Source organism: Netta rufina (genome assembly GCF_964035555.1).
Source record: "Netta rufina genome assembly, chromosome: 21".
NCBI lineage: Eukaryota > Metazoa > Chordata > Aves > Anseriformes > Anatidae > Netta > Netta rufina.
In genome coordinates this window covers 4,633,428-4,650,445 of record NC_140145.1, presented here as the reverse complement: position 1 = coordinate 4,650,445, position 17,018 = coordinate 4,633,428, and the positions used below count along the sequence as shown (strand labels likewise).

Below are 17,018 nucleotides of genomic sequence, written 5' to 3'. Positions count from 1 at the left end.
TGATGATGCGATTTTATATGTCTATACTCTCTTGACTTTTTTTCATGAATTTCAACTCGTATATTTGCATTTTAAAGTAAATACATAATGTAAACACATGGAAGTAGCAGCACCCTACTAGTCCATGCTGGACTTATTTTGGAATTCAGTATTTTTCTCAATAGATTTATTTTCAGTGGTGCTTCCTTTACATGTCTAATGGCAAAGAAGAAGTGCACTGGAATGGATGGTATTTTGAAAACAGTCATGCTTCTTAAATAAAGCATTGCTGCTCTCTCTTTTCAGTGCTACAAACAAAAATAGATCAAGAGACTTAATGTTCCTTGTACAGGTCACAGGACAGTTACTGTGGCTTTTGGTATTGACATTCCCCAGGATGCCTTTCTGTTTAATCCCAGCCTTTTGCCTTTTCATTTTTTTTATTTTATTTGCAAAGAATATTTTAAGTATCATAAGAAAATATTTTCCTCTTGCAATATTTTATGAGACGCTCAAAGTAGAAAAAAGAAATAGAAGAAAAATACTCACTTGTCACTACAGAGTAGATTTTAAATACATCATTCTCCACTCACTTTTATGTTGGCGTTAAGTCCTTTCATTTTCATATGGACAGACTTCTGGACTTAGTTGTGGAAGAGGGACACTTGTGTTTTGTTGTTGATTATAGTTCTAGAAGTGACATTGCAAGTGTCTCCCTTTAATGGAAGAAGTGCCTTGTTTCAAATACCGGAAGATATAAGGTGACTGTGTCCTTGCTAAGAGCTGGCAGGAAGACAGATTCTTACAAAAGCACTCTTAACAGAAGACTCTTTTTAATTGCAGCTGGTACATTTCAGCTCTATATCCTTTTTTCTTCAGTCTTAAGTTTGGCGATCAGATGTTCTTGCCAAAGCCAACTTAAACCTCCCCTTGCTATGTCCTATACTTGCCGTCCAGCATTCCCCTTGTACTGTGCTCCCAGAATGTTAACTTTTTCTATCTTGTTTTCCAATTCCAGGTGCATTTAAATAGCACCCATGGCTCAGTCCATTCGTTGGACGCAGACTTGCTTCTGTCTTCTGGTGAATCCTTCAATAAATCAGAAAATGATATGTTTAAAGATGGACTACGGAGAGCACAGTCAACAGACAGTCTGGGGACATCTGGATCTTTACAGTCCAAAGCTTTAGGATACAACAACAAAGCAAAATCTGCTGGGAATCTGGATGAGTCAGATTTTGGACCACTTGTTGGAGCAGATTCCGTCTCTGAGAACTTTGATACAGCTTCCCTTGGGTCTCTGCAAATGCCAAGTGGGTTTATGTTAACCAAAGATCAGGAAAAAGCAATCAAAGCAATGACGCCAGAGCAAGAAGAGACTGCTTCGCTTCTTTCCAGCGTTACACAAGGGGTAGAAAGCGCTTACGTGTCTCCTAGCGGGTACCGCTTGGTGAGCGAGACGGAGTGGAATCTTCTGCAGAAAGAGGTGAGTGAGTGCCCGCCCTGCTGCCACCTGTGTTGTGGGCTGCCTGCCGGGGGAAGGCTGTTCAGCTCCTGCTGCTTTGCTTTCCTTGGAGGGCAGTCATGGAAGAAAACACGCAGCATCATAGGTAGCTACTTGCTTCTCTCTGGAATACTTCTCTAGCTCAAGCAGATTTAATGTAAGAGTTATCAACTGACTGCTCATGGTGAAGTCAGCTTTACTCAATGCAGAGCATTTTTAGGGGAGGCTTTGGCAGAGGTTGCTGTGATTTCATGTGAAGGGGGAGCTGGGGGTGACTGGGAAAGGACAAAGACCTAACAAAAGGATCAGGGCTAACAGTGCTGCTTTGTATGCCAAGGATATTTACTGAGAATTACGCATGGAGTGCGACTTAGAAAGGAGCAACCGAGATATGCATAACACACAGAGCTACCACAAAGGAAGCTTCAGAAAATTGTTAGGGATTTGCATCATCAGAAACTAATTTTGGTGAGCAATGAGCAGCAGATTAGGCTTAACGCTGTGCCAATTTCAGTATGGGTGACCAAGGAAATATTGCTTCTGGGTGTTCTGCCTGGCAGATTTTCAGCAGCTTTATGTGATGCCAGTTTAAAGCCTGTGTTTAGTTTCCTGCTGAAAAGAGGAATATTATTGGGGCCTGGATTTCAGAAGGAGGGAGGCCACGGAATAATGCTTTAGGGGTAAGAAAGGGAGGCAGAAGAGATGAGTCAGAAATGGGTGAAGATGATGCTGGGGGAGGGAAACCAAATGTAAGAATGCAGGTGGAAGAGGCCAGGCAAAGGACAGATGAGGTGAAGAAGCGTTGATATTTTATTTCCTCAACTTAATGAAATTCAGCTTATCTGCAAATCGTTACTTAGGGGATCTTAGGTTTAGACCTATTGTAAAATTGCTGGGTTTTATGTTGCTGCTAGTTTGTAGTATCTAGAGGGAGAAACTATGTCATTGCAATCTCAGAGCTGACTTCAGTCCTTTACTTTGAGTATTTCCTTGCCCCGATGACATTTTACTCCAATCCTGTCTTAGAATTAAGGGAGAAATACCCTGCTTCCCACGTATTTCTGGAGGCAGGAACACTGGTGGGGATTGTGAGTGCTGCCCCGTGTGGGAGGGACATGAAGCAGCAAACACAAATCAGACTTCAGCCCCGACATGACTTTCAGTAGGAGCTTTGAGAAAACTCCCATTTGTCCCCTCGGCCAAAACGGCAAATAAATTTCTTGTTTCTTTGCTGCATACCCTAATACTTTTCCCCTTCCCATTTGTTGGAAGTCTTTTTGTTTGTTTTAAACTTTTCTTCTACTTGCATCTTTCCCAACTGTTCTTTTAGCTGATTATTCAGCCTCTGATACTGAGCTATGTTCAAGGAGGATATTAAAAAATAAATAAATCTGGATGGCTGTTGTAGCACCATTAGTATATGCTGTTGCAAAAATACTCAAATCCCAGTTTCAGGGAGAAAAAGATTAAAGAAAACCCTAACCCAATGAACTGACTTGCTTTTTAGTTGGCTTGCGTTCATTTAATTAAAAACAAACAAAAAAAATGTAGTGTCGTGTTTATAATTTGATTTGTAACACAATGTAATTGCATGAAAAAAGGCTAAAGGCTATTAAAATCTGTTCTCCAAAAGGCTTGTTTCTATGCAGGTAATTATGTGATAAATTTCAGAAGGACACACTAAATGACCTGATAAACTCTTGCATGTCATGGCTTATTGCTCTTCACTAATAGTGGAATTTGTGCCAGGAAAATCTATGTACAGCAGCTGATTTATGTTATCCGTTACCTCTAGAGCAATTTAATCTTGCTGTTACATGATTCTGCTGCTGTCTTTTATCAGTAATATTTTGTGAACACACAACACACCTGAGAGTATGTATCACTCCTGCATTCCTTGCATTTTATAGCCTGTATTGGAGGTGATAACTCTGTCCTCTAGGTGCAGAATGCAGGGAACAAGCTGGGCAGACGCTGCGATATGTGCTCCAATTATGAGAAGCAGTTGCAAGGCATCCAGATTCAGGAGGCTGAGACAAGAGACCAGGTAAGGTTTTTCTTCTAGCTTTAGCGAGATTTTTGCAGCCATTCTAGGAATGAATAAGTGTGCAATGATGAACCACTTGCTGTTTTATTCATTGTTTTTACTTGAGCCAATGCCAGCACACTTGAAATTTAATTAATTTATGTAATTTTATTAACACAACCTAATCTGTTACTGGTGTGTGGCCATGAACACCACGTATGTGTATTTCTTAAATATTTACCTCGGAGAACCACTTTACCCAGTGCCATAAAATCATGAGGTAAAGTCACCGTTCTATAAAAAGTGTTGTGCTCATGCTGAAGTCAGTGTCTTTCATAATTTATATTCTAAAATGCTTTTCATGCATTAAATTATATTATCTTTGATACTGCAAGAGTTCTTAACAGAGAGGACCTCATCCTAGCAGCATAAAATGACCATAAAGTACTGGAAGAGGTTTGTTTCCTAGGATATTCTGAAGAACAATTTTTCAGATGGGTACAGAAGGCATGAGTCATGTTCTGGTTTGAAATAAGTGTCTGAAGTCATTACGTGGCAAAGGTCCAGTGCAGCTCGATGTCCCGTGTTTCCTTATAGGTGTAATCTCTGGTGCTCGGTATTTCAGAGCAGCACAGGAACTTCTGAGTTGCATAGGATTTTTGAGGGATTTGTTTTGTTTTCTGGGAGTGTGATGAGTCAAGTTATATATGTGTTCAGAGAATAAAAATTCCCCAAAATAATGTAAAATTAAATTATTTTGTTGTAATAACACAGGTGAAAAAGCTGCAGGTGATGCTGAGGCAAGCCAATGACCAGCTGGAAAAGACTATGAAAGATAAACAAGAATTGGAGGAATATATGAAACAAAGTGCTGAAGACTCTGGTAATCAGGTACAATCACTTCATAATAAAGTTGCTAGGAATGAAGAAACATTATTCAATAGTATATAGCAAGAACTCATCTCCTCTTGGATAAGGGTGAACTACCTGCAGCAGAGGCAACAAAAGTGAGAGGTTCTAGGGTTAGTTATGCTCCATCTGAGTCTGCCCTTGGTTCTAGCCAAGTCTGACATGTTACCCAATCTTGGCCCTAAGGTTTCATCTCCAATCTTGAAATCCCTTACAGAGGTGATCACTGGAATTTGAGTAGCGTTTGAGTTTGTGACCTGTCTATGAAATCACTCAAACGTGCAAAAGTAACCCCGTGTTCTTTGTGCGTGTAGAGTAGAACTATGATACCACACACTTGACACACAGTTCATAGACTTGTGGTGAAGACATGCAGTTACTGAGTATCTGAGAAGACACTAACACTAGTTTGTCTGAAATATGTGCTAGACTTCTTTAAAATAGTAGCCAATTGAAAAGATTTTTCAGTCTGAGATGTGTACAGATGGGTATTGGCATAGTGAAGCCAAATAGAATGTGTGGTAGTCCTAGCTGTAAAATATAAAAATAACATCTTGAGCATATTAAAGGCTACAATATTAGGTAGATACCATATACAAGCCATTGGGTTTGCTTCTCTTGAGTTGTAAGACTTTCCCTCTTTCATCCCACCCAATGTTTTAATTTTTTTTTCTTATTAAGGAAATAGCAGTCATTAGATAAAATCTGTCCTAGATGACATGAATATGTTTTTCTTTTTGATGTACCAAAAGTAATCATAACTAAGTAGTATTTCATCTTACTTCACTCTACAATTAAGTAATTTTACAACAGCACATGCTTAACAGTATTTGGAGATCTGTGCTTTCAGAGAAGGGTATATTTTTAAAAACCATTACCATAAAGGAAATTTTAAAAACTTCATAGCTTTGCGGTTTCCCTTCAGTGTCTATGAAGTGTCTTACATTGAGGCTTGATGAGAATTAACTGTTTTGTTGTTGTTTAGAGTTTGGTAAATAGCATATAAGCTTACTATTGTTATAAAAGCATAGCATCACTTCTTTCTGATTTGAACTGTGTTACTATTTTACTGAGTAAGCAATTAACAAAAACTTCAGTAGATTAGTTTGAAATTTAGAAGTGTATGTTATCAGTGATAACAGGGAAGAGAACTTCAGAGCCTATTTCTTCTTTAAAATTTTTCATGCTTTATATCTGTCTGTATGTTGTCTTTGTTTCTTTGTTTTTCAGATCTCTTTGCTTATGGTTAAGTGTCAGAAGTCGGAGAATTTCCTCAGTGAACTGCAGCAGGCGTTTTCACAAGCAAAGAGAAGTGTCCAGGAGCAAATGGTAAGACAGCTCAAGTCAAGAGATCATTTGAACAATGCTGTTTGTCTAGCCCTTGGGGCTCAGAGTGTTTGTAAAAGACTGTTTGTCTTGCTGTCCAACTAAGCTTGGCTGGAGAGAGCTGTGAATCTTAACATGTAAAGATAGTGACCAAGGGAGCTCCGATATGGGTGCTGACCCTCAAATGGTCTGTAGGGTCAGTCAGTCACACTTTGTGTGTATATCCATGTAGATTAATAGGGAGCTGACTAGAGAATTGTTTGTTTGTTTGTTTTTTCCTCATTTATTATGTATGTTTAATGACCATTTAGTATTTTATTTCATGTCAAATCTAAAGACAGTATATTTTTCTCAAGACAATTTTTTTTAGGATTCCTCACAAGTAGCATTACTGGTGAATATTTTCTTCAGTTTGAGATGAATGCTCAGTGTTCTTACAGGTCAGACTTAAAATATCAGCCCTAACACCCAGAAAGAGATATGTATGGGAACTTAATTTTTTAAAACTATTTTGAGCATCTTGTAGGAATTATGCCAGAGGACAGGAATAGGACCTCATTTTCTAGGGCAGAACAAAGTCTGACTTCCTTAGAGCAATCCATTCCCTTTTGTATTAGAATCAAGTTTCTTCTTTTTTCCTCCCTTATGCAGCAGTGCTGGGAGAAAAGCATTCATTCTCCTGAATCCCAGTATTGCACTTCTGGCATCCAGGATTGCCTGTAGTACACTGGGAGATCACTTGCAGAACCATTCTGTTTGCTCTTTGTGAGACCATGCCTAATGGAGATGCAGAAGATTCAGAAAATGTATTGATCTGGGTTTACTTTTCAGAAATACTCACCTATAATGAATGCAAAGGGCAGCATTTGTCAAAGTTTAAGTCTCGGTGCATCTAAACTAAGATTTCTCTCAAAAAAAAAAAACGTTCACTGGATGTATTTCTTTTGTAATGCAAGCAAAACTGTGTTTTCTTAATCCTTGTTCTTTGCAAGGGATAAGCTCTTCTGATGTCTTCCTAAAAGATGGTGGGAGGCAGACAAGTACCACTGAGAATTTTAGGTTGAATATTTAATTTTTCAGTAACCTGATCTTACAGCTGAGTTGCTGGATGGTTTTAATAAACAGCTCTGCCAGTTTCTGGAACCATATTTGATTTTATTTTTTTCCCTGCCTGAATAAGCACAGCTAGCTAACTGGATAATTATGGAAGAAAACTGGGAGATTTAGCAATGCTGTATATATTGCTTGCTTCCTTTCATTTGCCTGCACAGTTAAGATTGATCTTGCTTTCATTTCTGGTGCCGAGGCTGGGCAAAAGAGAGGACTGATTATGCTGATCCATTTTGTTTCCCTTCTTTACAACAAATTCAGTCTTTTGAAAGCAGTGATAGTAAATGGGGCATGAAGAGATGTGAGCATGACCCTAACTGAGATTTTTTTTTTTTTTTTTTTTTTTTTTTTTTTTTTTTTTTTTGGAAGGCTGTCCTGACACAGTCAAGGGAGCAGGTTTCAGAAGAGTTGGTGAGACTGCAAAAAGATAATGAAAGTCTTCAAGGAAAACATAGCTTGCATGTGTCTTTACAACAAGCTGAAGATTTCATTCTGCCAGAAGCAGCAGAGGTAAAACACTTTGAAATCATTAACACAATTGGTGCACAGAACTTGATGTCATTGGAAGAAGCTTCTTTATCAAAAAGCTGCCTCAGAACAGCACACTGAACAATAATTTGGATTTAAACCCCATAGTCTGTGATGTACAAAATCATCTGATCACAACTGGTGCTTGCGAGCTGTTCCCTGAGCATGCTTCTGAGTATAGGTAGAAAGATAATAATTTAGTTAACTGTGGCCTGACAGCTGCTTTGTTGTCGGAAACGTTCAGGCGTATCCTGGTTCAGCTAGTTTAATCTGTGTTGTGCACACACCTGCCCAGTCACCATGACTCCAGAGCAAGTATTGATTCACCAAGTAAAGCTAAGTCAATCCTTTTAATTTCTGTCGAGGCATTAAGGTTAAAACCAGTAATAGTCCTGAGCCTTGAAGAAGTGTGAGCCATCCAGGCCATGCTCACTCACACTCGAGCACATCAAGTTTAAAAGATAGGGTAGGTCAGGAAATGAAAAGCAGGGGTAGAGGGTTGTAAATAATCCTGTGGAGACAGTAATGTTTACAAGCTTCTTATTTCCAAGTCCAAGCAAACTGTTTGCAGTTTTGTTTTAATGTGTTGCTGGATGCAGGATCTGGTATGGCAGAACAAACCTTGGGGTAGTACAACTTTGTGCTGGCTATAAATATGGTCCTTTGTGTGTCTGAAGATCATAATACAACCCCTTGCTAATCATTGATTCAGGAGCTCCGGGAGATGGTTTTAAAATATCGTGAAGACATAATTAGCGTGCGGACAACAGCAGATCACCTTGAGGAAAAACTTAAGGCAGAGATTTTATTCTTAAAAGAACAGATTCAAGCTGAACAATATTTGAAAGAAAACATAGAAGAAACTCTACAGCTGGAAATAGAGAATTGCAAGGAGGAAATAGGTGAGCACGGATAAAACAATGTCAAAATGAGTAATTGAAGACTTGATTTTGTGATAGAATATACTTAACCTGAATTTTTAAAACTTCCATGTCTGATAGAGTATTAACCCAAGCTGTGCAGCTGAAAAAAAGTGCACGCTTAAATCTCCGTTGAATATTAACAGAAAGAAACAGGAGCTGTCCAATTTCTTGTGCTGTTTTTGCACTAAAGCTTTAATGTTACTGTTTTTCAGCTTCCATTTCCAGTTTAAAAGCTGAATTGGAAAGAATAAAAGTGGAGAAGGAACAGGTAAGGAGCCCTTTCACTGTGGGGTGTGTTTGTTTTTGTTTTTGTTTTTTTTTTGCGTGTGTCCTGGTTTCAGTTAGAACAGAATTAATTTTCTTCCTAGTAGCTGGTGGAATGCTGTGTTTTGGCTTAGGATGAGAAGAGTGCTGATAACACCCCGATGTTTTAATTGTTGCAGAGCAGTGCTTATACCAATCGTAGCGTGTATACATGTATTTAAACAAAGAGAATAAGATTCTTTTTTTTTTTTTTTTTTTTTTTTTTTTTTTTTCCTGCTAGTTCTATCAGGACTTTGAAAGTGACACTGTCTTGGTGTCTTTGTTGCTATCAACGTCTTTATATCTGAAAAAATGAACTTTTTTCCCAACTGCCTAAGAGGTGTCAGTAACACTTCAAATATATTTTTGTGTGTGATGTTTAGTATGCCTAGCATTGGGGAAGAGAGAGAGCTGAACTAAGGAGAGAATTCTGAAATATCTAACGTTATTGTTCCTTCATCTCAGCTTGGTTGTGGGATGGTTGAGGGCTGGCTTATTTGTGTACATAACCTTTCCTTTCTGTACTAAGGAACATCAGTTTATGCATTTACAAATATTCTTTCTGAAAGGACTGACATTGTACTGGACGTTCTCAAACTATTGCAGCTCTTGATATCAGCTAAGAATGTACGTGCACCTGTGCTCTAGATAGTTTCTGTGACCTCCTCAAAGGAAACACATAAGGTCATGCCTGGAACTTTGAGGGACGGAATTGCTCTATTGATGCCAGTGTGGGATAGGGACACATTCAGAGTTCTGTTACTTAAATTGTGTTTTGTCTGTTTGTTTATTAATCTGCAAGTGAAGTATTAACATAGCTAATCCCTAGCTAATGTTAGGTTATCCAATTAATAACCCAAATATCAACCCTGGTCAGTTCTCTCCAGCTCCAAAAGGAAGACTGGGGGGAGAGAAAGAGATTATTTTCTATCTACATACAAGAAATTATTTAGGTTTATTTCTGAATCCCTGGGAGACACTTGGACTGTATTCCCTATATGGAGGGACTATGAGAAATTGAAGTGTCAGGAATTCTAGTTCTAATCTTTTGTGTTGTGCTTTTGTTTTTTATTTGTATAGTTGGAAAGTTCTTCACAGGAAAACCTGCAGCAGCTGGAGAGTCTGCAGGAAGCAAAAAACACTCTCGAAGAACAGCTGAAGAAGGAGACGGCAGCAAAGGTAGCTACGTCTGGGTGTGAAGTATATGTGCATCTTATTTGATGATATACCTGTGGTCAGAGCTTATTACAACACAAGAACAGAAGAGGAAGTTTTTGAATGTTGATAAGATTGTCAGTGAAATCAACTCCATTGGGTGCAGTCTAAATCTGCATTCCAATCACTTTGCACTTGGATTTTTGAAGCACTGCATCTGAATTGTTGCTGATTTGCAGCAATTCAGATTTGGGGTGTTTTCCAAAACTAAAGACAGTAAGAGAATAATATTTTCACCAGCAGATTACTGCCTTTCCTCTACAGTACGTTTTCATTAGAACTCAGAAACCTGCTCTTTCATCTTGAGGTCCCTGGACATAGTGCTGTGAAAAGATGTGAGGCTTTTCCATGTTTTAACCAATCTGATAATGAGTAAATTTGTCTGATTGGTACTAGCTCCATGTTTCACAGCTCAAAAAATTGAGGTGTGGAAAGAATGATAGGATTAATTTCTTGCCAGGACTCTGAGATTAGCCATGCTTCCTTGCTCTAGTGTAACGTTCTATTCAGTTTATACAAGTTTCTCCTTTTTTTTTTTTTAATTCAGTTTAAGTATAACATAAAGAATTTATTTGTTTTTAGGCAAACCTTGAACAGCTGGTGTTTGAAGAGAAGAATAAAGCTCAGCGGTTGCAGACTGAATTAGATGTCAGTGAGCAAGTGCAAAGAGATTTTGTAAAGCTTTCTCAGACGCTTCAGGTAAGGGAAGTGCAATTCATAAGGTGCTACTTCTGTTTCTTTACTTGTCCAGGGCTGATTAAAATAAGAAATAGCAGTTGTAAAATTTCCTTGTGTTGGTATTAATGAATGATTTTTTAATTACCAGTGTAGTAAACTGACCAAGTATTCCTAGGGTTATATTAGTATTTTATTCTAATTAGGGATTCTATTAGGGATTTTATTCTGATTACTTAATCCCAGCATGTTCTTATCAGCAAAGGTACATGTTTATTGTGCTACATTAAACTGTAAAGAGCCATAAGTGATGATAAGTTTAGGCCCTAGCATTTCATTGTCCATCTCCTGACATTTTTCTGTATCTTAAATTCCATAGCAATTTAAGGTGTGTATATTTGAGGATAAAATCAGGAACTTGTACTGTTGGATCTGAATATATGGAATTGTTCCTCTTCCTGCTATACTTACTGCTTTCTGTTTAAACAATCTAAAAGTCTTATCCTTGTTGTTGTTTGCGTTTCTATCCTCCCATTTCCTCCGAAAAGTGGAATCTGTGGTGTGTGATGAGATATCAAGAGGTGGCTGCAGGAAAGAGTTTTGGCAGGAGTGTTCCTGGAGACTAATTCCAGTTTCAGTTTAATCACTTTTAATGCCAACTGTAGAGCCAAGGGTCCTGCAGTTGTAGTGTTTGCAGGGTGGCTGTAACCTCAGGGAGCCAGGTAAAATAGGTTTCACTTTAAGTGTCTGGTTTGGAAATTTATCCCCCTAACACTGCTAAAGACACTGTCCAGCTTACTAGAAATCTTGCTCACGAGTGGTATACTGAAGTTCAGCACTGTCTCCCCTTTGGGTTCTTGCCCAGTTCACTCAGTGAAATTCAGCAGAATTAGAGATACAGATTATTTTGAGTCAAGTGTTCAGGTTTATTTGGAAAACAAAAGCAGGAATATTGGAGACTGTCCATCCAGCTAAGCTCTGCCTAGTAAACAATAGGGAACTGTCCTCTTTTGTTCTGGCTGTTTCTGGAGGAGTAGGTAGTACAAGGGAGGCTATTGAGTTGCCCTGGCTGGTGAAATTGTTTCTTGCTTGTCATCATCCCGCCTCTCTCTCTCTTCTTAAAAGTACTGAATAGACTGGTTTATGCAGTTCTTAGAGCAAAAGCACACTTTGAAGATGTGTGGTGCTCTTTCAAAACTTGCAGGTAGTGTGGTAGGCCTTCCTTCAGTGATGAGCTCAGTGAGTGTTAGAGCTCTGTATTTTATCTCTTCTTTCTGCCCTTAAGTAGTTATTACGTGTTGGGTTTTGTTTTTTTTTTTTGGTTTGTTTGTTTGTTTGTTTTTTGTTTTTTTAGCACTTAGCAAGTCTTTATGCTAAGGAAAAGCAATGGTTTGTGCTGTCCATAGCACAAGGTCTGCTGCATTACACAAGAACACAAGAGGAGAGGTTACTGCTGGATGAGGATTTGGGTTTCTTGCTGTCATTGGTGTGTGAGGTGTCAACTGGCTGAGTTTAGGTATCAGCAATGGAGAATAAGAGCTAAGAATCAAGTAACCAATAGCTGGGAATTTACAAAAGAAAACCTAGACGCTGATACAAAGAGCACAGAAAGCTGAATGACTGCCTGTGCACCCCCACCTCCTTCCTCTCAAAAAATATTGTGATCTCTTTGCATTCATTTACATGCGGTTCTTTCTAGTGCACTTCTTCAGTGTGAAGTGGCTTATCAGACAAACAAGTGACAGGATTATACTTCAATGTAGGAACATTTCATCCAAAAGCTTTTCAGCTTTAATCTTGAGAGGTTTGAAGGCATGTGCCAGGCAGGTCTGTACTTCCTTTACATTCTTTCTGTGAATGTTGTGGCTTTACACAGCTCCTCTGGTTTGCCTGGCCAGGATAGTAACAGTGGCTGGTCATTAGGCAAAACACAGTGACAATGAGGGCTTGCTTGGGCCCCCCAGAGAGTGGCTTTTATTTTAAAAGCAAAACTGTTATATGTTGCTTCATCCCTCCTACCCATTCTTGATTCTAAATTAAGTTTGTGTTCCTTCAAGCCTTGTGTCTTTCAGCCAATGATACGTCATTGGCTTAGCTCTGGTTATGAGCCTCTGGTCTTGCTCCGGCACGTTTTACTAGCTCGTTGTGTCTGTTGGTTTTCTGTAGGTGCAGCTGGAGAGGATCCGGCAGGCAGATTCCCTGGAGAGAATCCGTGCAATCCTGAATGACACAAAACTGACGGACATTAATCAGCTACCTGAAACATGACACCCTGATGAGCGGGCTCCAAGGCTGCATTTGGGGTTTTTAACTCATCTTTATAGCAACATTAATTATTATTTAACTCTAACCGAAAGAGCAGAAGACAACAGAGGGGAGCATTGACTAAGTTTTGTTTCTAGAGGGGAAAAGGTTTCATACTGGGCAGGAAGAGAGCTCGAGAGTGACTTGCTGTGTAGGAAGGAGAATTTTCTAATGGAAACACTAATGAGTGTGGTGTTTCGTGTTCCACTGAGTGGGATCAGTCCTTACATTCTGAAAAACTTCCCCTCTTTCAGCCAACTTTGTAACCTAATATAGATTTTTTGGAACATTTACCCCCCTGTTTTTCCCTTTTTTTTTCCTTTTCCCCCAATTACTGTGATCAAAGTAGCTGCTGGAAACCATATTGTCCCTCCAAAACATCGAAGAGCAAAGTGGTTGAAGTTTTTCTGTTTGACTAGTCAGTAACAGTATTCAGCTAGCAGAGAGAATGAGGTGTAGAGTATGCTGTATGAATATTTTATATTAAAATATGACTTTATTAGCAGGACACTGGATATTGATTTTATTTTATAACTCAGTGCTTTTTTTTTTTTTTTTTTAAACCATTGATTTTGTGTTGTAGAATCTGAATGCTGCTGAAATGTGGTGGACATGAGTGAGCTGTGTGTCTCCTGAACAAAAGAATGCCAATCCAAAAAAAAAAAAAAAAACAACACAACAGCAAACAAACAAAACCCTGAAAAAAAAACTGTACTGAGAACTTAGCTCCTTGAAATATTTCCTTTGAATTCTGATCCTTTGGAGAAAAAAAAAAGCACAAGACATGTACTGTTTTGTTATCTCTTCTCACCAGTGTAAGTTAAAACATGGAATTACAGCTAGTTCTTTCTCATCTCTAAAGCTGAACAGTACATTGGCTTGGAGTTTCTACAGGTCTGTTTTGCTCTAGTGGGTGGCAATAGATGTGAAGTCGCTAGCTTTCACTGAAAATGGTCAAGGTAAGATGCTGAAGGAAGCAAAGTCAGCTTGACCCACCTCTCCTGGGTCAGCAAAACAGTGACTGCACTTGGTCACAGAGCACAAATGCATGGCAGCTGCATTATTCTGCTGGTTCAAGTTTGAAAGGTACAGTGCATCTCTTACAAGTATGGCATCATGTTACTGCTCTGAGTTGATTCCTACACTGTCCTGTATTTCTAGAGGCATACATTTAAATTACACAACAGCAGAGGCAAAAAAAAAAAAGTTGTGATCAATCAGGCTTTAGTTTTGAGTTTCTTACTATACAAATATGGTGGTACCACCAGCATGACTCCTTTTTTCTTCTTTTATTGGAGATTCATGCATGCAGTTGGATAGCAACGGTTTTGTGTATGGCTGTGGGTGTTGGAAATGGACATGGAGTTCTTGGACTGGTAGTCCCTTGTTACGACTCAAAAGAAAGGAGGCTGAGAGAGCAGCCTTGTTTTTGTCCAAAATTTATAACTTAAGCTTGCCTCTTGTTTACTGTGTTTTCTTTACATACTTGGTCACAGATTTGATGGTGATGAAGAAAGCCAGAAGTGACAGAAAATGCTCCAAGCTGTAATGCATGTGACTGTATTTTTAGCAGTGCATATCCTGCTACTAACATAAACTTGGAAGGAAACCGGTGGTTTCAAAGAAGGTTGCCTTAAAAAACAGCCAAAAAGCAGTATACAAGCCCAATTGCTTGTAATTTATTGCAAGAATTAAAGCATTTTATTCATCCTAGAAATTAATTCCTTTCATAATCCTGACACCCAACATTTTTCCTACATTGGTGACAACTAGACTAGTAGACGGCGGAATTATCATCTTCCAGGTGACACCTTATGTCACTTAGCAGATGTTGAAATGTGGCTTAGGTTCTTTATTAATTGGCTATTACCAGATTTTGGGTTTGTTAACCTCTCAATTTACTGAACAGCAAAAAAACAAAAACAAACAAACAAAAACAACAGGTGACAGCAGCTGCCTTCTAATGCATAAATCTAATACCAGATGTTTTGTGTTCAGTTTTCCAACGGTTAGCATACTGTTCTGTTGAATAAATTCTTGGGAGCATGGGGGGGAACAGGCCTTTGCTAAAGAGCTGCAGAATGAAGAACATCTTCCTGTGTTCCCTTCCTTCCTGAAGACTAACTCTAACTGGTTACTGACACTTAACCTGTGCAGCAGTGCTTCAAGGAAGCCTGTTGTTTTGTGGCTAATCTCAGCAAGCTGAACACTTGAGGAACTGCACCTGAAGATCTATGCAGAAAAAGACTTTTTAGTTGAGTTTATGGATTGTCGTCTTAATGTAAGAGCTGCTAATGGCATTCCAACGCCCCGTTCTGGTCCAGCTCTCAGTGCCCCTTCTCAGCAGCCCTACCTTCCTGTCTGTTCCTGCCTTACACTTAAACAACCCTGGCCTTAGCTGACCGTTCTAAGTTGTTTTGATTAGAGCAGGGTTGGTGTGGCTTGTCCCTAGCATATTTTTACAGATTGTTGCTCTGGCTTTATATAGGTGTGGTACGTTACAGGTGATGGCTGCCTTTCCCAGTCTGTAGGGGAACAGGTGAGTGGCACCTCAATCAGTCTGTGATCGTTCAGAGGCACAGTAACAAACATATCAGCCGCAGAATGGAGTTGTGCATGTGTGTGTCTGTATACATGCCTGGGTATTTTTCTCAGTGGACAGCAATGGTGTGTAAGGCTGATCTGAAGAGGCTGGAAGCACGTGCAGTAGGGCAAAAGGGGGCTGATGAGAGCTCACCTGAAAGGAGTGGTGCTGGCTGTTGAGTTCCTTGCTTGTAAACCAGGCACTGCGTGAGTCAGTGGGATAACTTCCTTTGGTTTGGAGAGGAAGGGTCTACAGTTACTGTGTGGTGGTTTTCCTTCTTAACCACTTCACACCATCATGCACTCTTAGTCCTCTTTAAGTTCTAGCTATGACCATTTTCCTAGTTGGAAGGTAAATGACTTCTTTTTTCCACCAGCCACTGATCATCCCTTTTAAAAATGTTTTTTTAAACTCGAAGCCTGACTAGCCACAGGAGTGTAGATGTGCTCACTACAAGCAGCTGTCCTGCTAACCCTGAGGGGAACTCACTCCTTGGGAAGGAAAACACAGCTTCAGAAGCAGTAACTCAAGCTTCTGCTGAACTCAAATTTAAGAAATTTAAAGCAGCCTTTAAAAAAAAAGTGTGCCAAATTTGCAGAGCAAATTTAAACCACTGTCAATTAAGTGTAGTTAAAAGCTTTTTCTGTATTCACTCAACAGATTCTGGTGTCTCTGAAAACATCAGCAACTAAATGCTTTTCCCTCCAATTCCTGGTGTCCTGGAGCTCAATTTGAATGGGGTGGTAGGTTTGCCTCACACAGTAAATTTTTTGTGTTTTTTTTTTTTCCTCCTTTTTTTTTTGTAACAGGCACTACTTCTAACCTGGCAGGTCAGCTCTGATGCACAGGGTGAGTGGACTAGAAAGCCAGATTCTGTTTGTGCAGACTGTAAAAGGGATGAGAGCAAGTTTTGTATGCATTCCTATACTTGTATAGTCTTAATCTGTACAAAAAAAAAAAAAGCAACAAAAAACAAGTGTTCTTGCAGCATGTCTGGTAACCTCGTTACCTAACAGGTAATAACAGCCCTCCTTTCCTTACAGCTTTATTTGGCACCTCTTGCTGTGCCACTTTTGTAGCAGTGCAGTACTACTTTTCAAAACTGAGCTTGACCACGTCACCTTTTCTAAGGGGAACTGGGGGGGCAGAGACAACAATTATTTATTGTCCGCTAAAGTTTGTCTACAGCAGATAATTGGTCTTTTAATGTTAAGACGGACTTCAGAGCCACCTTTTGATGAAGGCGAACAGTGTTTGGAAGTTAATACTGCATTCCAGTGAACCAAGCCATTGGTGTCCTGTGCAATTGTGGATGTAGAATTCTGCTGTCTACAGGATTCAAGTGTAACCATTTGTTAACTGTACTGAAGGTGTGTCCTTTATGAAGAAAGTGTTCCAAATTAAAAAAAGCTGCTGAAGTGTGTGCGCTTCTCTCGTCTTTCTACTCTGCCTTCTGCCACAGGCCTCCACTGCAGTAACTGTGCCATGGACCCAGGGTAGGGGATGCTTCCCAGAGTAAACCCAGGGAGTTTTCTGCAGGAAGCAGCCATGCTTTTCCACACTACTGAGCTAGCTGTGAGTATTACACTGTAATAACTTCAGGTTTAAAAGAACCTACTGCACAATCTTTTT

General features: G+C 39.4%; 1 protein-coding gene across 1 annotated transcript in view; it reads left to right on the top strand.

The window, feature by feature from the left end:
• The window catches only part of RABEP1 (rabaptin, RAB GTPase binding effector protein 1), a 52,476-nt gene extending 35,667 nt beyond the window's left edge, over window positions 1-16,809 (top strand). The window contains exons 9-18 of the mRNA XM_084299816.1: window positions 998-1,465; window positions 3,426-3,530; window positions 4,284-4,400; window positions 5,649-5,747; window positions 7,224-7,364; window positions 8,095-8,284; window positions 8,518-8,573; window positions 9,689-9,787; window positions 10,406-10,522; window positions 12,665-16,809. Coding sequence (XP_084155942.1) covers window positions 998-1,465; window positions 3,426-3,530; window positions 4,284-4,400; window positions 5,649-5,747; window positions 7,224-7,364; window positions 8,095-8,284; window positions 8,518-8,573; window positions 9,689-9,787; window positions 10,406-10,522; window positions 12,665-12,766 — 1,494 coding nt within the window. The 3' untranslated portion in view covers window positions 12,767-16,809. The remainder of the gene's footprint in view (window positions 1-997; window positions 1,466-3,425; window positions 3,531-4,283; window positions 4,401-5,648; window positions 5,748-7,223; window positions 7,365-8,094; window positions 8,285-8,517; window positions 8,574-9,688; window positions 9,788-10,405; window positions 10,523-12,664) is intronic.
• The last annotated feature ends 209 nt before the right edge of the window (window positions 16,810-17,018 follow it).